Source organism: Amphiura filiformis, chromosome 8, assembly GCF_039555335.1.
Source record: "Amphiura filiformis chromosome 8, Afil_fr2py, whole genome shotgun sequence".
In the NCBI taxonomy this organism is placed as follows: Eukaryota; Metazoa; Echinodermata; class Ophiuroidea; order Amphilepidida; family Amphiuridae; genus Amphiura; species Amphiura filiformis.
The window spans coordinates 12,257,770-12,277,187 of record NC_092635.1 but is presented as its reverse complement, the minus strand read 5'-3'; the positions used below and the strand labels follow the sequence as shown (position 1 = coordinate 12,277,187).

At 42.7% G+C, this 19,418-nt stretch overlaps 2 protein-coding genes across 2 annotated transcripts; both read left to right on the top strand.

Annotated features, from left to right (window-relative positions):
- Positions 1-7,009: 7,009 nt before the first annotated feature.
- Positions 7,010-9,415, top strand: LOC140158472 (uncharacterized). The gene has a single exon (XM_072181566.1). The coding sequence runs from the start codon at positions 7,010-7,012 to the stop codon at positions 9,413-9,415; it is 2,406 nt and encodes an 801-aa protein (XP_072037667.1).
- A 103-nt stretch (positions 9,416-9,518) lies between these two features.
- Positions 9,519-10,493, top strand: LOC140158471 (uncharacterized). The gene has a single exon (XM_072181565.1). The coding sequence runs from the start codon at positions 9,519-9,521 to the stop codon at positions 10,491-10,493; it is 975 nt and encodes a 324-aa protein (XP_072037666.1).
- The last annotated feature ends 8,925 nt before the right edge of the window (positions 10,494-19,418 follow it).

Sequence of the window (19,418 nt, the reverse complement as noted above, 5' to 3'; positions counted from 1 at the left end):
TCATTCTGTCTTTCATTTAGCTCAAGAATAGCGTCGGTTGGGTTTGATTTTATGTTTGTTGTTTGCATGAAATTTCGCCGAGCATGGATTGTACGCGATCGAGAGCGTCGGTAAATTTACGCGTGACAATGCGCGAAGAGAGCTAAAACGCCCCATGAGCGTGGTTGCGCTGCGTGCGTGTACGAAAAATGCCTTTCAAAGGCAAAGCTAAATTTTTTTCAGCTTATTTTACTGTTTACGTTCACAAAGTGGAACGTTTCCCTCGGGACGGCTGACTTATCCAGATTTAGGTCTATTTTTTTTTGTGCATGGTCAATGATTAGGCCTATTTTCCAGAAACTGAACAAAAGTGTGAACTTATAGTTATACAACCATTCCTCTAAAAACAATTTACCAGGACTTCGACATTCTCTTGGTCAGGCTGACGTCACAAAGGAGAAATAGCCTTGTAAAACTAGTGTGGGCATTTGCAGTTCCCCTTTCTCGAGATGGTTGCTAGCCTATATGCGCGTGCTTGTGCAAAGGGGACAATGTTCCCGGATGTCCGACCGAGAGAATGCGCCTTGGCTGCGTCCTTTTAGTAACGCATTTTGATAAGTATAAAATTTTGCTTCCGCGAGTTTTTTTTTTATATACATGTAGGCCCTACTCATTTTCGCAGGCGTAACAGTTAAAAGTTTTTGGTCCAAAGTTGACAATCGACGCATTTCAACTTGAAGTTTCATATGAAAATCGGCAATTAAATTTGTCTCAAAGGGTCTCTAGTTTAACGTTTTCGTTCGTCTTGCATTTTGTCATTGCAGGCTCCAGCAAAGAAACGACGTGCGTCCAGACGTAGATCTCCCAAGAGAGCTGCAAGATCTAGGAGTGCTTCAAGACGACGATCTGCTTCAAGGAAGCGTTCCGTCTCCAGGAAACGACCTGCCTCTAAGAAGAGATCCGTTTCAAGGAGGCGCAGATCACCAAGAAGGAAAGCAGCTGCTGCCACCACCACACAGAGTCCAGCAAGACGATCCGTTTCAAGGAGGCGCAGAGCACCAAGACGGAAGCCGGCTGCTGCCGCAAAAAGCCCAGCAAGACGATCCAGGAGCCGCAGCCGACGGGCTAGGAGTCCCGCAAAACGAGCCGCTTCAAAGAGGAGGGTCGCCCGCAGATCAAGATCTCGAAAAGCTGCAAAGAGCCCAGCAAGACGACGATCCAGGAGCCGTAGCCGATCAGCAAGGCGAGCTGCTGCCAAACCGAGGAGGAGAGCACGTAAAAGCAGATCAGCAGCAAAGAAACCAGCTGCAGCAAGACGCCGACGTTCTCCAAGACGACGAGCCCGCAAGAATTAACTTTATGATTTGACTCAAGAATCAAACATTTGAATCAAATGTTTTACATACCTTTCTGGATAAAATTTAGAAACCGAAAATTGACTTGTTAAATTGGAACTGGAAAAAAATGCCAATACGAATTGGATAAATTAACAGAGTTTTCTTAAATTATGCAATAATAAAATTTACACATTTCGAATAATTACCTGACCAAATTATAATAAAATAATATATATTCTCATTTTAATTGAAACTGAAAACATGTGTATGGCTCGTTTGTTGACAAAATTGCTGGTCAAAATAATTGGCAAACTATAAAAACGAAGGGAGAATAAATACCAATATTAAAAGGAAAGACAAATCGAATCATGGATGAATAGTCTGAGCAAATGTTGCATGAATATCTACCACTATTTTATTAACTTCAAAACTTTAAAAACTTGCAAATTTTGCTATGAACACAACAAAACAATATGAATTACAAAAGTAATTACTACACTTTCATTTTTTTGAACGTTTTAATCCCCCCGGTACAATATTTGCAAACCTATTTCAGTCCTTGATTTGTCAAAGAAACAAAATATCCCCAAATTTGAGAAAGTGGTAACTAGATTTTTGACTCTAGAGCAATAGAGTCAAAACGTTTTGTGTTTGTTGAAAGCTTGGATTATTTTTACCCGGACCGTTTTCTGGAGCAAACCAAACGTTCAATGACGTCCTATACCGCGTAACGAAAGTTCTTTCGTTAGGGGAGGGGTCAAAAAGTCCGATCGTTTAAAAATAGGCGGCCCCAACTCAACACAAAAGTTGGCAACCATGAGAGTTACCAAATCTTTCAAAGACCCCTTTGCAATGATTTTTCATCAAATTTATCCCCTTTTTCATGCAAAATCGAGGACAAAATTTGGCCAAAAACAACCCCTTTTTTGTGACTGTCAATGACTAAAATTTCAAACACCCCTTTTCAATGGCTAGAATTTATACACCTTTTCAATGACGCTATAAAATATTGACATAAAATTACCGGATTTTCCCAAGTAGGCCTACCCCTTTTGTCCACAGCGCAAATTAAATACCCATATATTTGCTGATTTCAAGGTCCAGTACAAATTAAATAGGCCTACCCCTATTTTGCCAATTTCGCGGTCGTTGCTATATACTGGTAAAAAAAAATCCGCGCTATTCGGTACCCGATTCGGTAACTCTCATGATTGCTAACTTTTGTGTTGAGTTGGGGCCGGGCTAACTACAACTTGAAATGTCGGTTAATTTGATCTTTTGGGTTCGAATTGTCAACATTTCATTTCACATTTACCAATGTTTACGTTTCAGTGAGAGACGGAGCCCGCAGGGTTCTTTGCGAAAGTTGTATTTCCGTATAATATAGGCCTACGTCATCGAACTTTTGGTTTGTTCCCATACGTCAACAATGTGAAAGGAGCGAAGAGGAAAGGGAAAAATTGAAGGAAAATGGAGAAAAATCTTAATCGGGACAAAAACAGCCAAAAAAAACATACGTTTATCTTAGCATCGCTGTTTTTGCATTTATGCGATGACTGCGGATTGTATTAGTTTGTACGCATAAACATCAGTCAGATATAAAACGCGATAGTCGTAGGCCTACAGTATTTTTTTTGGACCCCGGATAATGCATGTATTTTTGGCTGTTTTTGCTCATTTTTGGACTTTCATCGCTAAGATTGAAAACAATTTTTTTTTTGACATGGGGTGGGGTTGGAAACTTTTTCTTGAAGTGAATCCAGCACCTTTTGGAGACAAAATATTTGCGCGAAAATATTTGCCTTGTTGAAGCTAAACTGGTGAAATATGGTAAAAAGGTGGAATAAATTCGCGCGAATCGCGCAAAAATCGGCACTTTTAAGGTTAAAAGGTCAACATTGGGGAAATGATTGTATGGACAATCCCCCATCAAAATATTGGCCGAGGGGGTAATCCCCCTTCCCCGGGATCTATACGCCTATGCGAGCAACACTAACAATACTCTCATCATTATAATGTTTGTATTAAAAGGACATTTCGTGATCCACAGCCTCATCCCCCACTTTTCTCCAAAAAAGTTGAGATTTTTATACCACTGGAAACCTTTGTGGCTACATAATGTTTAGGTACCAAAAATTTATTACAGATTAATTCGTTTAGAAAAAATATCGTCAAATTTGAATTTCGTTCTGGTATACCAGAACGAAATTACAGCAGTGGCATATGGAGCAATATAATAAACATCATGCATAACTCGCTAACGCAAAATCGGAATCAACTGACATTTTGGGAATAAGCTTTTTTCGTGGATATCTATTGATAAATGTCATAAAAGAGTGTAGCCACCACCTTCTGTCTTGGAAATTTACCTGACTGGCGCCCTCTATTTTGGATTACCAGCGAGATCAGCACTAAATCATAAGATAAAAGTCACAGAATTGTTTGACCATCTCGGAGTAGATTTACCTTTTCTACCGTAAAGATTACGTAAAGATTACGTATTATTGCATAAGTGGATGGATATTATGTTGTGCCAGGAAATAAATCACTTGTAGTCTGAGATCCAACAAGAACGGATAAGTACTATTGTGTTTCCTAGCTGTTATATTATATGCAAATCTTGCGTGTATTGGGAAAATGGTCATTCGAGTCATGTCAAACCAAATTTGTGATGTCAAGAATAGAACAAAAGGGTTCGCTAATGAGCAGCGATAGACTCAAGAACGAGTCAGAAATTAGACCCTACATTAGTAGAAAAGGTGTATATGATCGTTACCTCGATTATACACAAGACATAAAGTTGTAGCTTCGATAAAGTATCGGAGCAAAAGTTTTGTGCATGTACATTTGCAGTATAGTATACTGCATTGGTATCGTACACAGTGTGTGTACTGTACATTATAATTTGTGCTCAGCTCAGCGCTGAGAAATTCACTTGCAGCACATGCTTGTCAAACACGCTGGCGCTAGACTTGATCAAGACTTGCGTTCATGCTATAGTGGACCTAAATAGGCTAGGTCTAACTTGCTTGGGTTTGGACTTAGATAAGTCTAATCTTTGTTATGACTGGAAGCATCCTTGCCCTTGACGAGTAAAGTTGAAATAAGTTTCTGAATTTAATTCAGGGACCATCTCAGATTTAGTGAGATAGTATACAAGCCAGTTTATTGTAAAATAGACTCATTATGGCTGCAAAATATCCAGGTGATATTGAACAGATTGAAAATGCTAGTATTGCTAAAAGCAAAGTTAGCAGAAGATCAAAGAGTAGTATTAGCAGTGCTATTGCCAAGGCTGCTCTGCGTAAAGCAGAATTAATGAGTAAACAAACAATAGTTCAAAAAAGACAAGCAATTGAGAAAAAAGAGCTTGAATTGCAACAACAAAAGGAGTCTATAGAGATAGATGCAGAATTGGAATTAGAAAAAACCAAATTAGAAATTTATGAAAATCTCAGTACATCTGAAGGTAGTCAGGAAGGTTCGCCTCTACCATCTACTATAGACAGCCGAAAAAACGTACAAAGTTGGCTTGATAATCAAAATGATAGTCCTGGAAAGGTTGAAATTCAGGAACCAGTTGTGCAAAAATCTGATGTCAGAATGCAAAGGCCTACATCAGATGTACATGTAGACAGGTCTATGGCAGCTGGTCAAGACATATCTCCTGAACCACAGGGAGAAACTGTACATGTTGAATTGGCTTCTAATATAAAGCAGTGTGATGATAGGAATATAATACCTCATCATCAGGAGTCAGCACAGAAAGTACAGGTGAACTTGGAAGTACCAGTGCTACCAAATAGACTTCCTGCTTCGTTGAAACCTAGAAATATGGACCCAGTAGTCAGGCCGAAAGTTAGACAGCCAAAGTTGGAAGACCACAGATCTGAACGTGATGTGAACCAGCCACGGCTTGATTACGATAGTTATGCTGAGGAATATACATTCCGACCAAGACATGTGCATGATGATGCACCTCCTATGAAGCCATATAGACACATGCAGGGACCAGCACCCGCAGATCAGTATGATCAGTTTATGCCATATTACATGGACTATAGACCACAGCAACAGCCATATTTGGGCCCACCATATTTTCCAACAGTTGGTGTACCCACACAGCCTGTTGGCCCCCCACATGTTCCAACAACAACTAGTGTACCCACACAGCTTGTTGGCCCCCCACATGTTCCAACGGCTAGTGTACCAACAGAGCCTCAACAGCAAAGACAGGCAGATCATTCTGCAGACCAAGCTGAACAGCTTAGTGAATTGACCCGATTGCTGATAAAACAGCAGTTGCGAGCTTTATTGCCAGAGACGAAGATCCAGACTTTCGATGGAGATCCGTTAAAGTATACATCATTTATGAGAGCCTTCGCATTTGGTGTCGAGGACAAGACAGATGATGAGAAAGAAAGACTGGAGTTCTTATGTCAGCATACAGATGGAGATGCCAAGAAATATGTAGAGAGCTATCTTCATTATGAGGATCCAAAGGAAGGCTTCGAGAAAGCTAAAGAAACTTTAGCCAAGAAGTTTGGAAGTGGCCATAAAATTGCTCAAGCAATGCTGAAGAAGGCCAAATCCTGGCAAGAAGTTAAAGATGAAGATAAAAGCTTAAATGCCTTTTCACTATTTCTTACCGAGTGTAAGAACATGATGCAGACAGTGGATGCCTTAAGTGAGTTAGATCATTCTAACACCCTGAAGATTCTTGTTGCGAAACTGCCATACCGACACAGGAATCTATGGAGAAATAAAGTGTATGCTATTGAAGAAGAACAAGGAAATACAGTAAAGTTCAGCGATCTTGTTCAGTTTGTCGACAGACAGGCGAGAATAATTGCGAATCCAGTGTTTGGTAGAATAGGGAACTCAGAATCCTTCAGTAGCAACAAGAAGAAAGCCTTCACTACAACTGCTCAAGAGGTCACAGAGAAGAAAGCTTCAAACAAGTCATGCACCTACTGTGGAGATGGCACCAAGCACAAGATCATGGAATGCAGAAAATTCTCCAAGTTGCAACCTAAGGAGAAATCAGCCTTCTGTTTTGACAAAAAATTGTGCTTTGGTTGTTTGGAAGCAGGACATCCTAAGAAGCAGTGTAAGGATCTGTTGAAGTGCAGTAAATGTCAGAAAACACATCCAACTGCGATGCACAGAGACAAACGAGAGCAAGAATCTCAATCACCTAAACAAAACAAGTCTCAAGAAGAGGCAACTGCTCGTGGCAGTAATGTAGTGACTGGTTGCACCAAGACTCTAGCTTCAGCAGCTACAAGTAGTGATACCTCACCATTAATGACCATAATACCAGTATTGGTGAAGCATGAAGCCAGCGATAGTTACATAGCCACATATGCTTTCTTGGACAACGGTTGTGATGCGGTTTTCGCCTCTTCGCTACTACAACAGCGAATGAACTTGAGGACTCAAAAAGAAAACTGCTAATAGGAACTTTGACTTCGAAGAAAACCGTGAACTCAAAGGTGGTGTTGGATAAATTGCTAGTGGGTGATTTAAATCAGAAGAATTTCATCCCGTTACCACAGGTGTATATCGAAGACAAGATTCCAGTCTCTGCAAAGGACGCACCGACTCAAGAAGATCTGAGAAGATGGGCACACCTTTGCGATATACAGTTACCAGTAATACCAAGCGAGTACCCATGTATTCCAGAGGTAACGATGATGATTGGAAGCAACACTCCGGCAGCCACCATGCCGCTGGAATTGGCCACAGGAGCAATTGGTGAGCCATACGCTGTACTCACACCCCTGGGATGGGCAGTGTACGGTATTCCAGGAAGGTTTAACAAGCAAGTTCAAACCTACTTCTGCAGTGTAATAGAAGATAGCCTGGAAAATTTGGAGACCCAGTTCCAGTCGTATGTGAACCATGAGTTCAACGAACGTATGAGTGATGGTCGGTTGGCGATGTCAGCAGAAGACCAACGTTTCCTGAATATGGTGACTGGTAGTGTAAAAACTGTTGATGGGCATTATGAGATTGGACTGCCGTTTAGAGATGGAAACCCACAGATGCCAGACAACAGAGCAGTGGTAGAGAGTAGAACACACTTCCTTAAGAGGAAATTCATAAAGAATGAACAATTCAAAACAGAGTACACAAAGGCCATGGAACAAACTATAGCCAAGGGCTACGCAGAGCCAGTGCCAGATGATGAGATCAACCAGACAGATGGTTCCACCTGGTACATACCCCATCATGGAGTGTACAATGCTGAGAAGCAGAAATTGAGGGTGGTCTTTGACTGCGCCATTACATGCCAAGACCGGTGTCTGAACAAAGAGCTCCTACAGGGGCCGGATTTAACCAATACCCTGGTCGGCGTGCTGTTGAGATTTCGTCAGGCGCAAGTTGCCTTGGTAGCAGACATTGAGGCGATGTTCTGTCAGGTTAAGGTACCTGTACATGACCGCAACTACCTGCGCTTTCTTTGGTGGCCAGGAGGCAACGTGGAACTACCACTTAGAGAGTATCGGATGGTGGTACATTTGTTTGGGGCCACGTCGTCACCCGCCTGTGCCAGCTTTGCCTTAAAGCAGACTGCCAAGGACAACAGAAATCAGTTTGATGAGCTAGTAACAGATACAGTATGTCACAACTTTTATGTAGATGACTTACTGACCTCAGTACCTACAGAAGAAAAAGCTGTGAAGTTGAGCCAAGACCTTAGGACAATCTGCAGTATGGGTGGATTTCACCTTACTAAGTGGGCTAGCAACCATCAGAATGTCATGGATGCTATCCCAGAAGAAGAACGGTCACCTAGCACAAAGAACTTAGACCTTGAAAGCCAGAAGATGAGCCACAAAACTTTGGGCATGTGGTGGCACGTGGAGTCCGACCAGTTTGGTTTCAAGATTGAGCAGAAGTCCAACCCTATGACAAGACGCGGCATGATGTCGACACTATGCTCGCTCTACGACCCTCTTGGATTTGCAAGTCCAGTGATTCTGCCAGCCAAACAGATGCTGCAAGAGTTGTGTCGGTTGAAATATGGTTGGGACGATGAGGTGCCTGATGAAATGAAGAGAAAGTGGCACAAGTGGTGGACAAGCATCCCAGAGTTAGAACACTTCAAGATCCAAAGATGTTGGAAGCCAGATGGATTTGAGAATGCTGAAGTCCAAGTACATCACTTTGCAGATGCAAGTGACCGTGGATACGGAACAGCTTCATACCTGAGACTTTTGAATGAAGCTGGTGTCGTAGAATGCAACCTCATCCTCAGTAAGGCTCGTGTGGCACCAATAAAGCAGGTGTCCATTCCCCGCATGGAGTTATCCGCAGCAACATTGGCTGTGAAAGTGGACAATATGATTAAAAGAGAGTTGGACATTCAAGCTACCACCATTTTCTGGTCAGATAGCCAGACGGTACTTAAATATATCAAGAACGAGACAGCCCGATTTCCAGTCTTTGTGGCTAATAGGATTGCTGTAATCAGAGACGGGTCTAGCCCAAAGCAGTGGAGGTACGTGCCCAGTGCATGCAATCCCGCTGACCATGCATCCAGAGGCCTGTCAGTCAAGCAGCTGGTAGAAAGACCAGACTGGATAAAGGGGCCGGCGTTCTTGTTAGAACCAGAGGAAGAGTGGCCGGGTGTTGAACCGGCAGTATCAGAAGAATCTCCAGAGTCCACAGACGTGGAAGTCCACGCTGTTACAGCTGAAGACCAGAGCCAAGATAATGCTATAGACCAGCTGATAGAGCACTACTCCAGCTGGACAAGGCTCAGAAGAGCAGCGGCCTGGTGGCTGAGACTTAAGAAGATTCTTAGAACCAAACAGAGACAGAGTCACAACTTCACAGACGCACTTACTGTGCAGGAGTTGGAAGAGGCAGAGTGTGCAATCATAAAACATGCACAGAAATCTCTGCAACTAGACTCAAAGCTTACCAATTTAGACCCACAGGTGATGGATGGGATGGTAAGAGTAGGCGGTAGACTGAAAAACGCCAAGATACCGCAGAATGCGAAGCATCAACTTATCATTCCGAAAGATCATCACATAGCGACTCTCATAGTCCGTCATATTCATGGAGAGATTCATCACCAGGAGTAGTAACCACGTTCTCGCCGAATTACGACAGAAATACTGGATTGTGAAGGCTCGAGCTAAGGTGAAGTCAGTCTTAGGGAAGTGCATAATCTGCAGAAAACACCGAATGCCAGTTAGCAAACAGAAGATGGCTGATCTTCCCGCCTACCGAGTAAAGAGTGATGATCCAGCCTTTACAGTCACTGGATTAGATTACTTCGGACCCTTCCATATAAAGCAGGGCAGAGTAACAAGGAAGAGATACGGTATGCTGTTCACGTGCATGAATAGCAGAGCAGTCCACATTGAAGTCGCTCACACCCTGGACACTAGTTCCTGTATTGATGGGATTAGGCGATTTATAGCAAGGCGTGGACCAGTCAAAGTAATTCACTCTGACAACGGAACCAACTTGGTCGGTGCGGACAATGAGTTACGGCACGCTCTGCAAGAACTAGACCAAGACCAAATACAGAACTTCTCAACATCCCACACATTTGAATGGCGATACAATCCACCAGCAGCCTCCCACCACGGTGGAGTATGGGAAAGACAAATTCGTACTGTAAGGAAGTTAATGTGTGCCATCCTCAATGAACAACACCTGAAGACATGCAGGTCGGATGAGCAACTTCATACCTTCATGTGTGAGATAGAATCGACGTTGAACAGCAGGCCACTCACAAGAGTGTCGGATGATCCGGATGACTTGGATGTCATCGCGCCCCGGGACCTCTTGTTGCTGAGACCGAGGGCGGACATGCCACCAGGGTGCTTTGTCGAGAAGGACATCTACGCTCGTAGACGTTGGCGTCAGATCCAATACCTGGCCGATCTGTTTTGGCAAAGGTGGCTGAAGGAATATTTACCTGAACTTCAGCGCAGACAGCGCTGGCTGCAGCCACAGAGGAATCTGAAGACAGGAGACGTTGTTCTCATAGTAGATGAGTCAGCTCCCAGGAATTCCTGGTTGATGGGAAAGATCGTCACAACCTTGCCAGACAAGAATGGTCGAGTGCGACAGGTTGATGTGCGAACCAAGTCATCCACCCTACGGAGGCCCATCAGCAAGTTGTGCCTGTTGTTGGAGGCAGAAGAATAAGCTGTCTGTTTCCATGGTTTCTGGAGACTTGAAGTCCAGAGCCTATGTCTTTTATGTTTGTTAGATTGACTTTATCTTGATGTATCCGGTAGGGAATGTCTCAGGTGCCTTGTTGTTAAAAATCATCAAAATCATGGCCTATTGATAACAGTAGATTTCACTAGGTGACACTTGCGCAGTGCGTAGGTCTTCGATGCAAAGGACATCTGCGCAGGCAATACAAATTTATTCATCAGGGAGACACTTGCGCAGTGCGTAGGTACGCGATGCAGCACTCGCGCAGATGCGAACACGGTAACACAAATCAAATGGGTTTATCGGAGTAAAATTATTAAGAATTTGGTGAAGAGCCTTTATGGAACGTTTTGAATTTGTCTATTTTCCAATGGTGCACAACCTTGTCTGTGTGTTCTGGCCAGGACATGGACAATTGTTGTGCAATTTGCTTGTGGTATGTTTTGAAAGGCATTGGATTGTTAAGAGAGGATATGTTTTGTAATGGAAATTGATTCAAAGGTTTGATTCTTTGATGAAAGTCATCTGTGAGCATTTGATTGCCTAACATGGAAATAGAGCATTCCTTGTATTTGTACTTGTACTTGTAATTGGCAACCATGTTGTTTTCGAGTTGCCATGTCGTTGTTCGGTTTGAAGAAAAAAATCATACTGACACGAAACACCCATAAACACCAACAAAAAACAAATATTATTGTATGAAAGAAAGATTGAATAAAAAAGAAATCAAAAAATATAAAAATATTTTTGAGTATAGTAATAGCGTCGGTAATCGTTTGTGCCACCTATGGCTGTATGGAGCCATTTGCTTCGGAACTACCGACCATAATTTGAGGATCAGCAAACGTTTGTACCACTCATGTTGGAGCACGAGCTTCGGAATTGCTGATCAATGGATCCAGCGAGTTTGTAATTCATCAAGTTCATCATGGACCGTCGGATTCCAGGGAACCCCGCAGTAAGGAGCAGCGTTGGAGCAGTAAGCCAGCAGCGCATGATCTTCTTCCAATGTTTCATCTGGAGTGCCGAACCGATGTGGATTATGTTATTTGGACAATGGACATTTGTGATTAGGACATGAACACTATTGTTTAGGATTCAAGATAACTCATGGAACCAGTGATTTTTAGTGAAATTCGCTAAATTGTTTGATACCACAGTCAAAGAACTATAAAGCATCATTTGAACTATATTATGACTGTGAAATGTGACTATAGCGCTGCTACAGTGTGAACTCTTACATTATACTTAGTTATATTAGTGGAGAAATCATTATAGACAGTATATAATCTCCATAAAGCGCCATTGTTGAATCAATAAGTGTTATATTCAGCTATCAACAGGATCAGTAAAGTTGGAGATAAAAGATTATTGTTAAATTTCGGCAATGTTTTGGCCCAAATTTAGTTTGCCATTTTGGATCAAAATTTATTGTTTGTTAATTAAAAGAAGTGCTTAGTAATTGCATGTTTGACACATGGCAATTAAGGGGCCGGTATGTAGCCACCACCTTCTGTCTTGGAAATTTACCTGACTGGCGCCCTCTATTTTGGATTACCAGCGAGATCAGCACTAAATCATAAGATAAAAGTCACAGAATTGTTTGACCATCTCGGAGTAGATTTACCTTTTCTACCGTAAAGATTACGTAAAGATTACGTATTATTGCATAAGTGGATGGATATTATGTTGTGCCAGGAAATAAATCACTTGTAGTCTGAGATCCAACAAGAACGGATAAGTACTATTGTGTTTCCTAGCTGTTATATTATATGCAAATCTTGCGTGTATTGGGAAAATGGTCATTCGAGTCATGTCAAACCAAATTTGTGATGTCAAGAATAGAACAAAAGGGTTCGCTAATGAGCAGCGATAGACTCAAGAACGAGTCAGAAATTAGACCCTACAAAGAGGATGCTAGCGGATCACGAAATCATCCTTTTAATTTAGCCATTATAAAAATTCGGTGATTGAGTAAGGAAAGAGGACAACACGGACATATCAGAATGAGTGAGAGTCGGATACATTGCCTTTTATATAGGCCTACAACTCGTGTGTATTGTTTATACAAAAAGTGCCCGTTTCCGTACACTTTTTGTTTAAAAAGCACTTGTACTTACAATGCAAATTATATATATGTAGTGTAAAAATGGTGCACAAATGGCTGCAATTATTGCATTTATTGGTCCTTTCTTTGAAAAAAAAATCCAACTTATTAAGATGGAGGGACCATCCCTCAGACATAGCATTTGTGTATTTGACCTTAAAAATTTAGACAAATTACCGTACACCCTTTTTCAAAACAGTAATATTAATCAATAGTGTAAAAATGCCACGAAATGGATTCAATCGGGCCTTCATTTTCTAAGATTTTTCATTTTTCAACCAAAATGTGGACAATGATAGTAAAAACATTCTTAAGAGGGGCAGGGGGCAAGGGCAACTCTGAGTGAGTTTTGCAATACCAAGCAGTGTAACTCAATACCAGGGTGTGAGGAGAGGACTGAGTGAGTTTTGCAATACCAAACAGTGTAACTCAATACCAGAGTGTGAGGAGAGGACTGAGTGAGTTTTGCAATACCAACCAGTGTAACTCAATACCAGGGTGAGGAGAGGACTGAGTGAGTTTTGCAATACCAAACAGTGTAACTCAATACCAGGGTGTGAGGAGAGGACTGAGTGAGTTTTGCAATACCAAACAGTGTAACTCAATACCAGGGTGAGGAGAGGACTGAGTGAGTTTTGCAATACCAAACAGTGTAACTCAATACCAGGGTGTGAGGAGAGGACTGGGTGAGTTTTGCAATACCAAACAGTGTAACTCAATACCAGAGTATGAGGAGAGGACTGAGTGAGTTTTGCAATACCAAACAGTGTAACTCAATACCAGGGTGAGGAGAGGACTGAGTGAGTTTTGCAATACCAAACAGTGTAACTCAATACCAGGGTGTGAGGAGAGGACTGAGTGAGTTTTGCAATACCAAACAGTGTAACTCAATACCAGGGTGAGGAGAGGACTGAGTGAGTTTTGCAATACCAAACAGTGTAACTCAATACCAGGGTGTGAGGAGAGGACTGGGTGAGTTTTGCAATACCAAACAGTGTAACTCAATACCAGGGTGAGGGTCGAGAGGACTGAGTGAGTTTTGCAATACCAAACAGTGTAACTCAATACCAGGGTGTGAGGAGAGGACTGAGTGAGTTTTGCAATACCAAACAGTGTAACTCAATACCAGGGTGAGGAGAGGACTGAGTGAGTTTTTCAATACCAAACAGTGTAACTCAATACCAGGGTGTGAGGAGAGGACTGGGTGAGTTTTGCAATACCAAACAGTGTAACTCAATACCAGGGTGAGGGTCGAGAGGACTGAGTGAGTTTTGCAATACCAAACAGTGTAACTCAATACCAGGGTGTGAGGAGAGGACTGAGTGAGTTTTGCAATACCAAACAGTGTAACTCAATACCAGGGTGTGAGGAGAGGACTGGGTGAGTTTTGCAATACCAAACAGTGTAACTCAATACCAGGGTGTGAGGTGTGGACTGGGTGAGTTTTGCAATACCAAACAGTGTAACTCAATACCAGGGTGTGAGGAGAGGACTGAGTGAGTTTTGCAATACCAAACAGTGTAACTCAATACCAGGGTGAGGAGAGGACTGAGTGAGTTTTGCAATACCAAACAGTGTAACTCAATACCAGGGAATGAGGAGAGGACTGAATGAGTTTTGCAATACCAACCAGTGTAACTCAATAACAGGATGTGAGGAGAGGACTGAGTGAGTTTTACAATACCAAACAGTGTAACTCAATACCAGGGTGTGAGGAGAGGACTGAGTGAGTTTTGCAATACCAACCAGTGTAATTCAATGACAGGGTGTGAGGAGAGGACTGAGTGAGTTTTGCAATACCACAGTGTAACTCAATACCAGGGTGTGAGGAGAGGACTGAGTGAGTTTTGCAATACCAACCAGTGTAACTCAATGACAGGGTGTGAGGAGAGGACTGAGTGAGTTTTACAATACCAAACAATGTAACTCAATACCAGGATGTGAGGAGAGGACTGAGTGAGTTTTGCAATACCACAGTGTAACTCAATACCAGAGTATGAGGACTGAGTGAGTTTTTCAATACCAAGCAGTGTAACTCAATACCAGGATGTGAGGAGAGGACTGAGTGAGTTTTGCAATACCACAGTGTAACTCAATACCATGGTGTGAGGAGAGGACTGAGTGAGTTTTGCAATACCAAACAGTGTAACTCAATACCAGGGTGTGAGGAGAGGACTGAGTGAGTTTTACAATACCAACCAGTGTAACTCAATACCAGGGTGTGAGGAGAGGACTGAGTGAGTTTTACAATACCAACCAGTGTAACTCAATGGCAGGATGTGAGGAGAGGACTGAGTGAGTTTTACAATACCAAACAGTGTAACTCAATACCAGGGTGTGAGGAGAGGACTGAGTGAGTTTTGCAATACCAACCAGTGTAACTCAATACCAGGGTGTGAGGAGAGGACTGAGTGAGTTTTGCAATACCAAACAGTGTAACTCAATACCAGGATGTGAGGAGAGGACTGAGTGAGTTTTGCAATACCACAGTGTAACTCAATACCAGAGTATGAGGACTGAGTGAGTTTTTCAATACCAAGCAGTGTAACTCAATACCAGGATGTGAGGAGAGGACTGAGTGAGTTTTGCAATACCACAGTGTAACTCAATACCATGGTGTGAGGAGAGGACTGAGTGAGTTTTGCAATACCAAACAGTGTAACTCAATACCAGGGTGTGAGGAGAGGACTGAGTGAGTTTTACAATATCAACCAGTGTAACTCAATACCAGGGTGTGAGGAGAGGACTGAGTGAGTTTTACAATACCAACCAGTGTAACTCAATGACAGGATGTGAGGAGAGGACTGAGTGAGTTTTACAATACCAAACAGTGTAACTCAATACCAGGGTGTGAGGAGAGGACTGAGTGAGTTTTGCAATACCAACCAGTGTAACTCAATGACAGGGTGTGAGGAGAGGACTGAGTGAGTTTTTCAATACCAAACAGTGTAACTCAATACCAGGATGTGAGGAGAGGACTGAGTGAGTTTTGCAATACCAACCAGTGTAACTCAATGACAGGGTGTGAGGAGAGGACTGAGTGAGTTTTACAATACCAAACAGTAACTCAATACCAGGGTGTGAGGAGAGGACTGAGTGAGTTTTGTAATACCAACCAGTGTAACTCAATGACAGGGTGTGAGGTGAGGACTGAGTGAGTTTTGCAATACCAACCAGTGTAACTCAATGACAGGGTGTGAGGAGAGGACTGAGTGAGTTTTACAATACCAAACAGTGTAACTCAATACCAGGGTGTGAGGAGAGGACTGAGTGAGTTTTGCAATACCAACCAGTGTAACTCAATGACAGGGTGTGAGGTGAGGACTGAGTGAGTTTTGCAATACCACAGTGTAACTCAATACCAGAGTATGAGGACTGAGTGAGTTTTTCAATACCAAGCAGTGTAACTCAATACCAGGATGTGAGGAGAGGACTGAGTGAGTTTTGCAATACCACAGTGTAACTCAATACCATGGTGTGAGGAGAGGACTGAGTGAGGTTTGCGATACCACAGTGTAACTCAATACCAGGGTGTGAGGAGAGGACTGAGTGAGTTTTGCAATACCAAACAGTGTAACTCAATACCAGGGTGTGAGGTGAGGACTGAGTGAGTTTTGCAATACCACAGTGTAACTCAATACCAGAGTATGAGGACTGAGTGAGTTTTTCAATACCAAGCAGTGTAACTCAATACCAGGATGTGAGGAGAGGACTGAGTGAGTTTTACAATACCAAACAGTGTAACTCAATACCAGGGTGTGAGGTGAGGACTGAGTGAGTTTTGCAATACCACAGTGTAACTCAATACCAGAGTATGAGAACTGAGTGAGTTTTTCAATACCAAGCAGTGTAACTCAATACCAGGATGTGAGGAGAGGACTGAGTGAGTTTTGCAATACCACAGTGTAACTCAATACCAGGGTGTGAGGTGAGGACTGAGTGAGTTTTGCAATACCAAACAGTGTAACTCAATACCAGGGTGTGAGGAGAGGACTGAGTGAGGTTTGCAATACCAAACAGTGTAACTCAATACCAGGGTGTGAGGTGAGGACTGAATGTGTTTTGCAATACCAACCAGTGTAACTCAATGACAGGGTGTGAGGAGAGGACTGAGTGAGTTTTACAATACCAAACAGTGTAACTCAATACCAGGGTGTGAGGAGAGGACTGAGTGAGTTTTGCAATACCAACCAGTGTAACTCAATACCAGGGTGTGAGGTGAGGACTGAGTGAGTTTTGCAATACCAAACAGTGTAACTCAATAACAGGGTGTGAGGAGAGGACTGAGTGAGTTTTACAATACCAAGCAGTGTAACTCAATACCAGGGTGTGAGGTGAGGACTGAGTGAGTTTTGCAATACCAAACAGTGTAACTCAATACCAGGGTGTGAGGTGAGGACTGAGTGAGTTTTGCAATACCACAGTGTAACTCAATACCAGAGTATGAGGACTGAGTGAGTTTTGCAATACCAACCAGTGTAACTCAATGACAGGGTGTGAGGAGAGGACTGAGTGAGTTTTACAATACCAAACAGTGTAACTCAATACCAGGGTGTGAGGAGAGGACTGAGTGAGTTTTGCAATACCAACCAGTGTAACTCAATACCAGGGTGTGAGGTGAGGACTGAGTGAGTTTTGCAATACAAACAGTGTAACTCAATAACAGGGTGTGAGGAGAGGACTGAGTGAGTTTTACAATACCAAGCAGTGTAACTCAATACCAGGGTGTGAGGTGAGGACTGAGTGAGTTTTGCAATACCAACCAGTGTAACTCAATACCAGAGTATGAGGACTGAGTGAGTTTTGCAATACCAAACAGTGTAACTCAATACCAGGGTGTGAGGTGAGGACTGAGTGAGTTTTACAATACCAAACAGTGTAACTCAATACCAGGGTGTGAGGTGAGGACTGAGTGAGTTTTGCAATACCACAGTGTAACTCAATACCAGAGTATGAGGACTGAGTGAGTTTTGCAATACCAACCAGTGTAACTCAATGACAGGGTGTGAGGAGAGGACTGAGTGAGTTTTACAATACCAAACAGTGTAACTCAATACCAGGGTGTGAGGAGAGGACTGAGTGAGTTTTGCAATACCAACCAGTGTAACTCAATACCAGGGTGTGAGGTGAGGACTGAGTGAGTTTTGCAATACCAAACAGTGTAACTCAATAACAGGGTGTGAGGAGAGGACTGAGTGAGTTTTACAATACCAAGCAGTGTAACTCAATACCAGGGTGTGAGGTGAGGACTGAGTGAGTTTTGCAATACCAAACAGTGTAACTCAATACCAGGGTGTGAGGTGAGGACTGAGTGAGTTTTGCAATACCACAGTGTAACTCAATACCAGAGTATGAGGACTGAGTGAGTTTTGCAATACCAACCAGTGCAACTCAATGACAGGGTGTGAGGAGAGGACTGAGTGAGTTTTACAATACCAAACAGTGTAACTCAATACCAGGGTGTGAGGAGAGGACTGAGTGAGTTTTGCAATACCAACCAGTGTAACTCAATACCAGGGTGTGAGGAGAGGACTGAGTGAGTTTTACAATACCACAGTGTAACTCAATACCAGAGTATGAGGACTGAGTGAGTTTTTCAATACCAAGCAGTGTAACTCAATACCAGGATGTGAGGAGAGGACTGAGTGAGTTTTGCAATACCAAACAGTGTAACTCAATAACAGGGTGTGAGGAGAGGACTGAGTGAGTTTTACAATACCAAGCAGTGTAATTCAATACCAGAGTATGAGGACTGAGTGAGTTTTTCAATACCAAGCAGTGTAACTCAATACCAGGATGTGAGGAGAGGACTGAGTGAGTTTTGCAATACCACAGTGTAACTCAATACCAGAGTATGAGGATTGAGTGAGTTTTGCAATACCAACCAGTGTAACTCAATGACAGGGTGTGAGGAGAGGACTGAGTGAGTTTTACAATACCAAACAGTGTAACTCAATACCAGGGTGTGAGGAGAGGACTGAGTGAGTTTTGCAATACCAACCAGTGTAACTCAATACCAGGATGTGAGGAGAGGACTGAGTGAGTTTTGCAATACCAACCAGTGTAACTCAATGACAGGGTGTGAGGAGAGGACTGAGTGAGTTTTACAATACCAAGCAGTGTAACTCAATGACAGGGTGTGAGGAGAGGACTGAGTGAGTTTTGCAATACCACAGTGTAACTCAATACCAGAGTAGGAGGACTGAGTGAGTTTTGCAATACCAAACAGTGTAACTCAATACCAGGGTGTGAGGTGAGGACTGAGTGAGTTTTGCAATACCAAACAGTGTAACTCAATAACAGGGTGTGAGGAGAGGACTGAGTGAGTTTTACAATACCAAGCAGTGTAACTCAATGACAGGGTGTGAGGAGAGGACTGAGTGAGTTTTGCAATACCACAGTGTAACTCAATACCAGAGTAGGAGGACTGAGTGAGTTTTGCAATACCAAACAGTGTAACTCAATACCAGGGTGTGAGGTGAGGACTGAGTGAGTTTTGCAATACCACAGTGTAACTCAATACCAGAGTATGAGGACTGAGTGAGTTTTGCAATACCAACCAGTGTAACTCAATGACAGGGTGTGAGGAGAGGACTGAGTGAGTTTTGCAATACCAACCAGTGTAACTCAATACCAGGGTGTGAGGTGAGGACTGAGTGAGTTTTGCAATACCAAACAGTGTAACTCAATACCAGGGTGTGAGGTGAGGACTGAGTGAGTTTTGCAATACCACAGTGTAACTCAATACCAGAGTATGAGGACTGAGTGAGTTTTGCAATACCAACCAGTGTAACTCAATGACA

Bases quoted from the DNA above. Each gene is read 5' to 3' on its own strand.
- LOC140158471 (XM_072181565.1), top strand. From the start codon at position 9,519: ATGCCAGTTAGCAAACAGAAGATGGCTGATCTTCCCGCCTACCGAGTA.
- LOC140158472 (XM_072181566.1), top strand. From the start codon at position 7,010: ATGATGATTGGAAGCAACACTCCGGCAGCCACCATGCCGCTGGAATTG.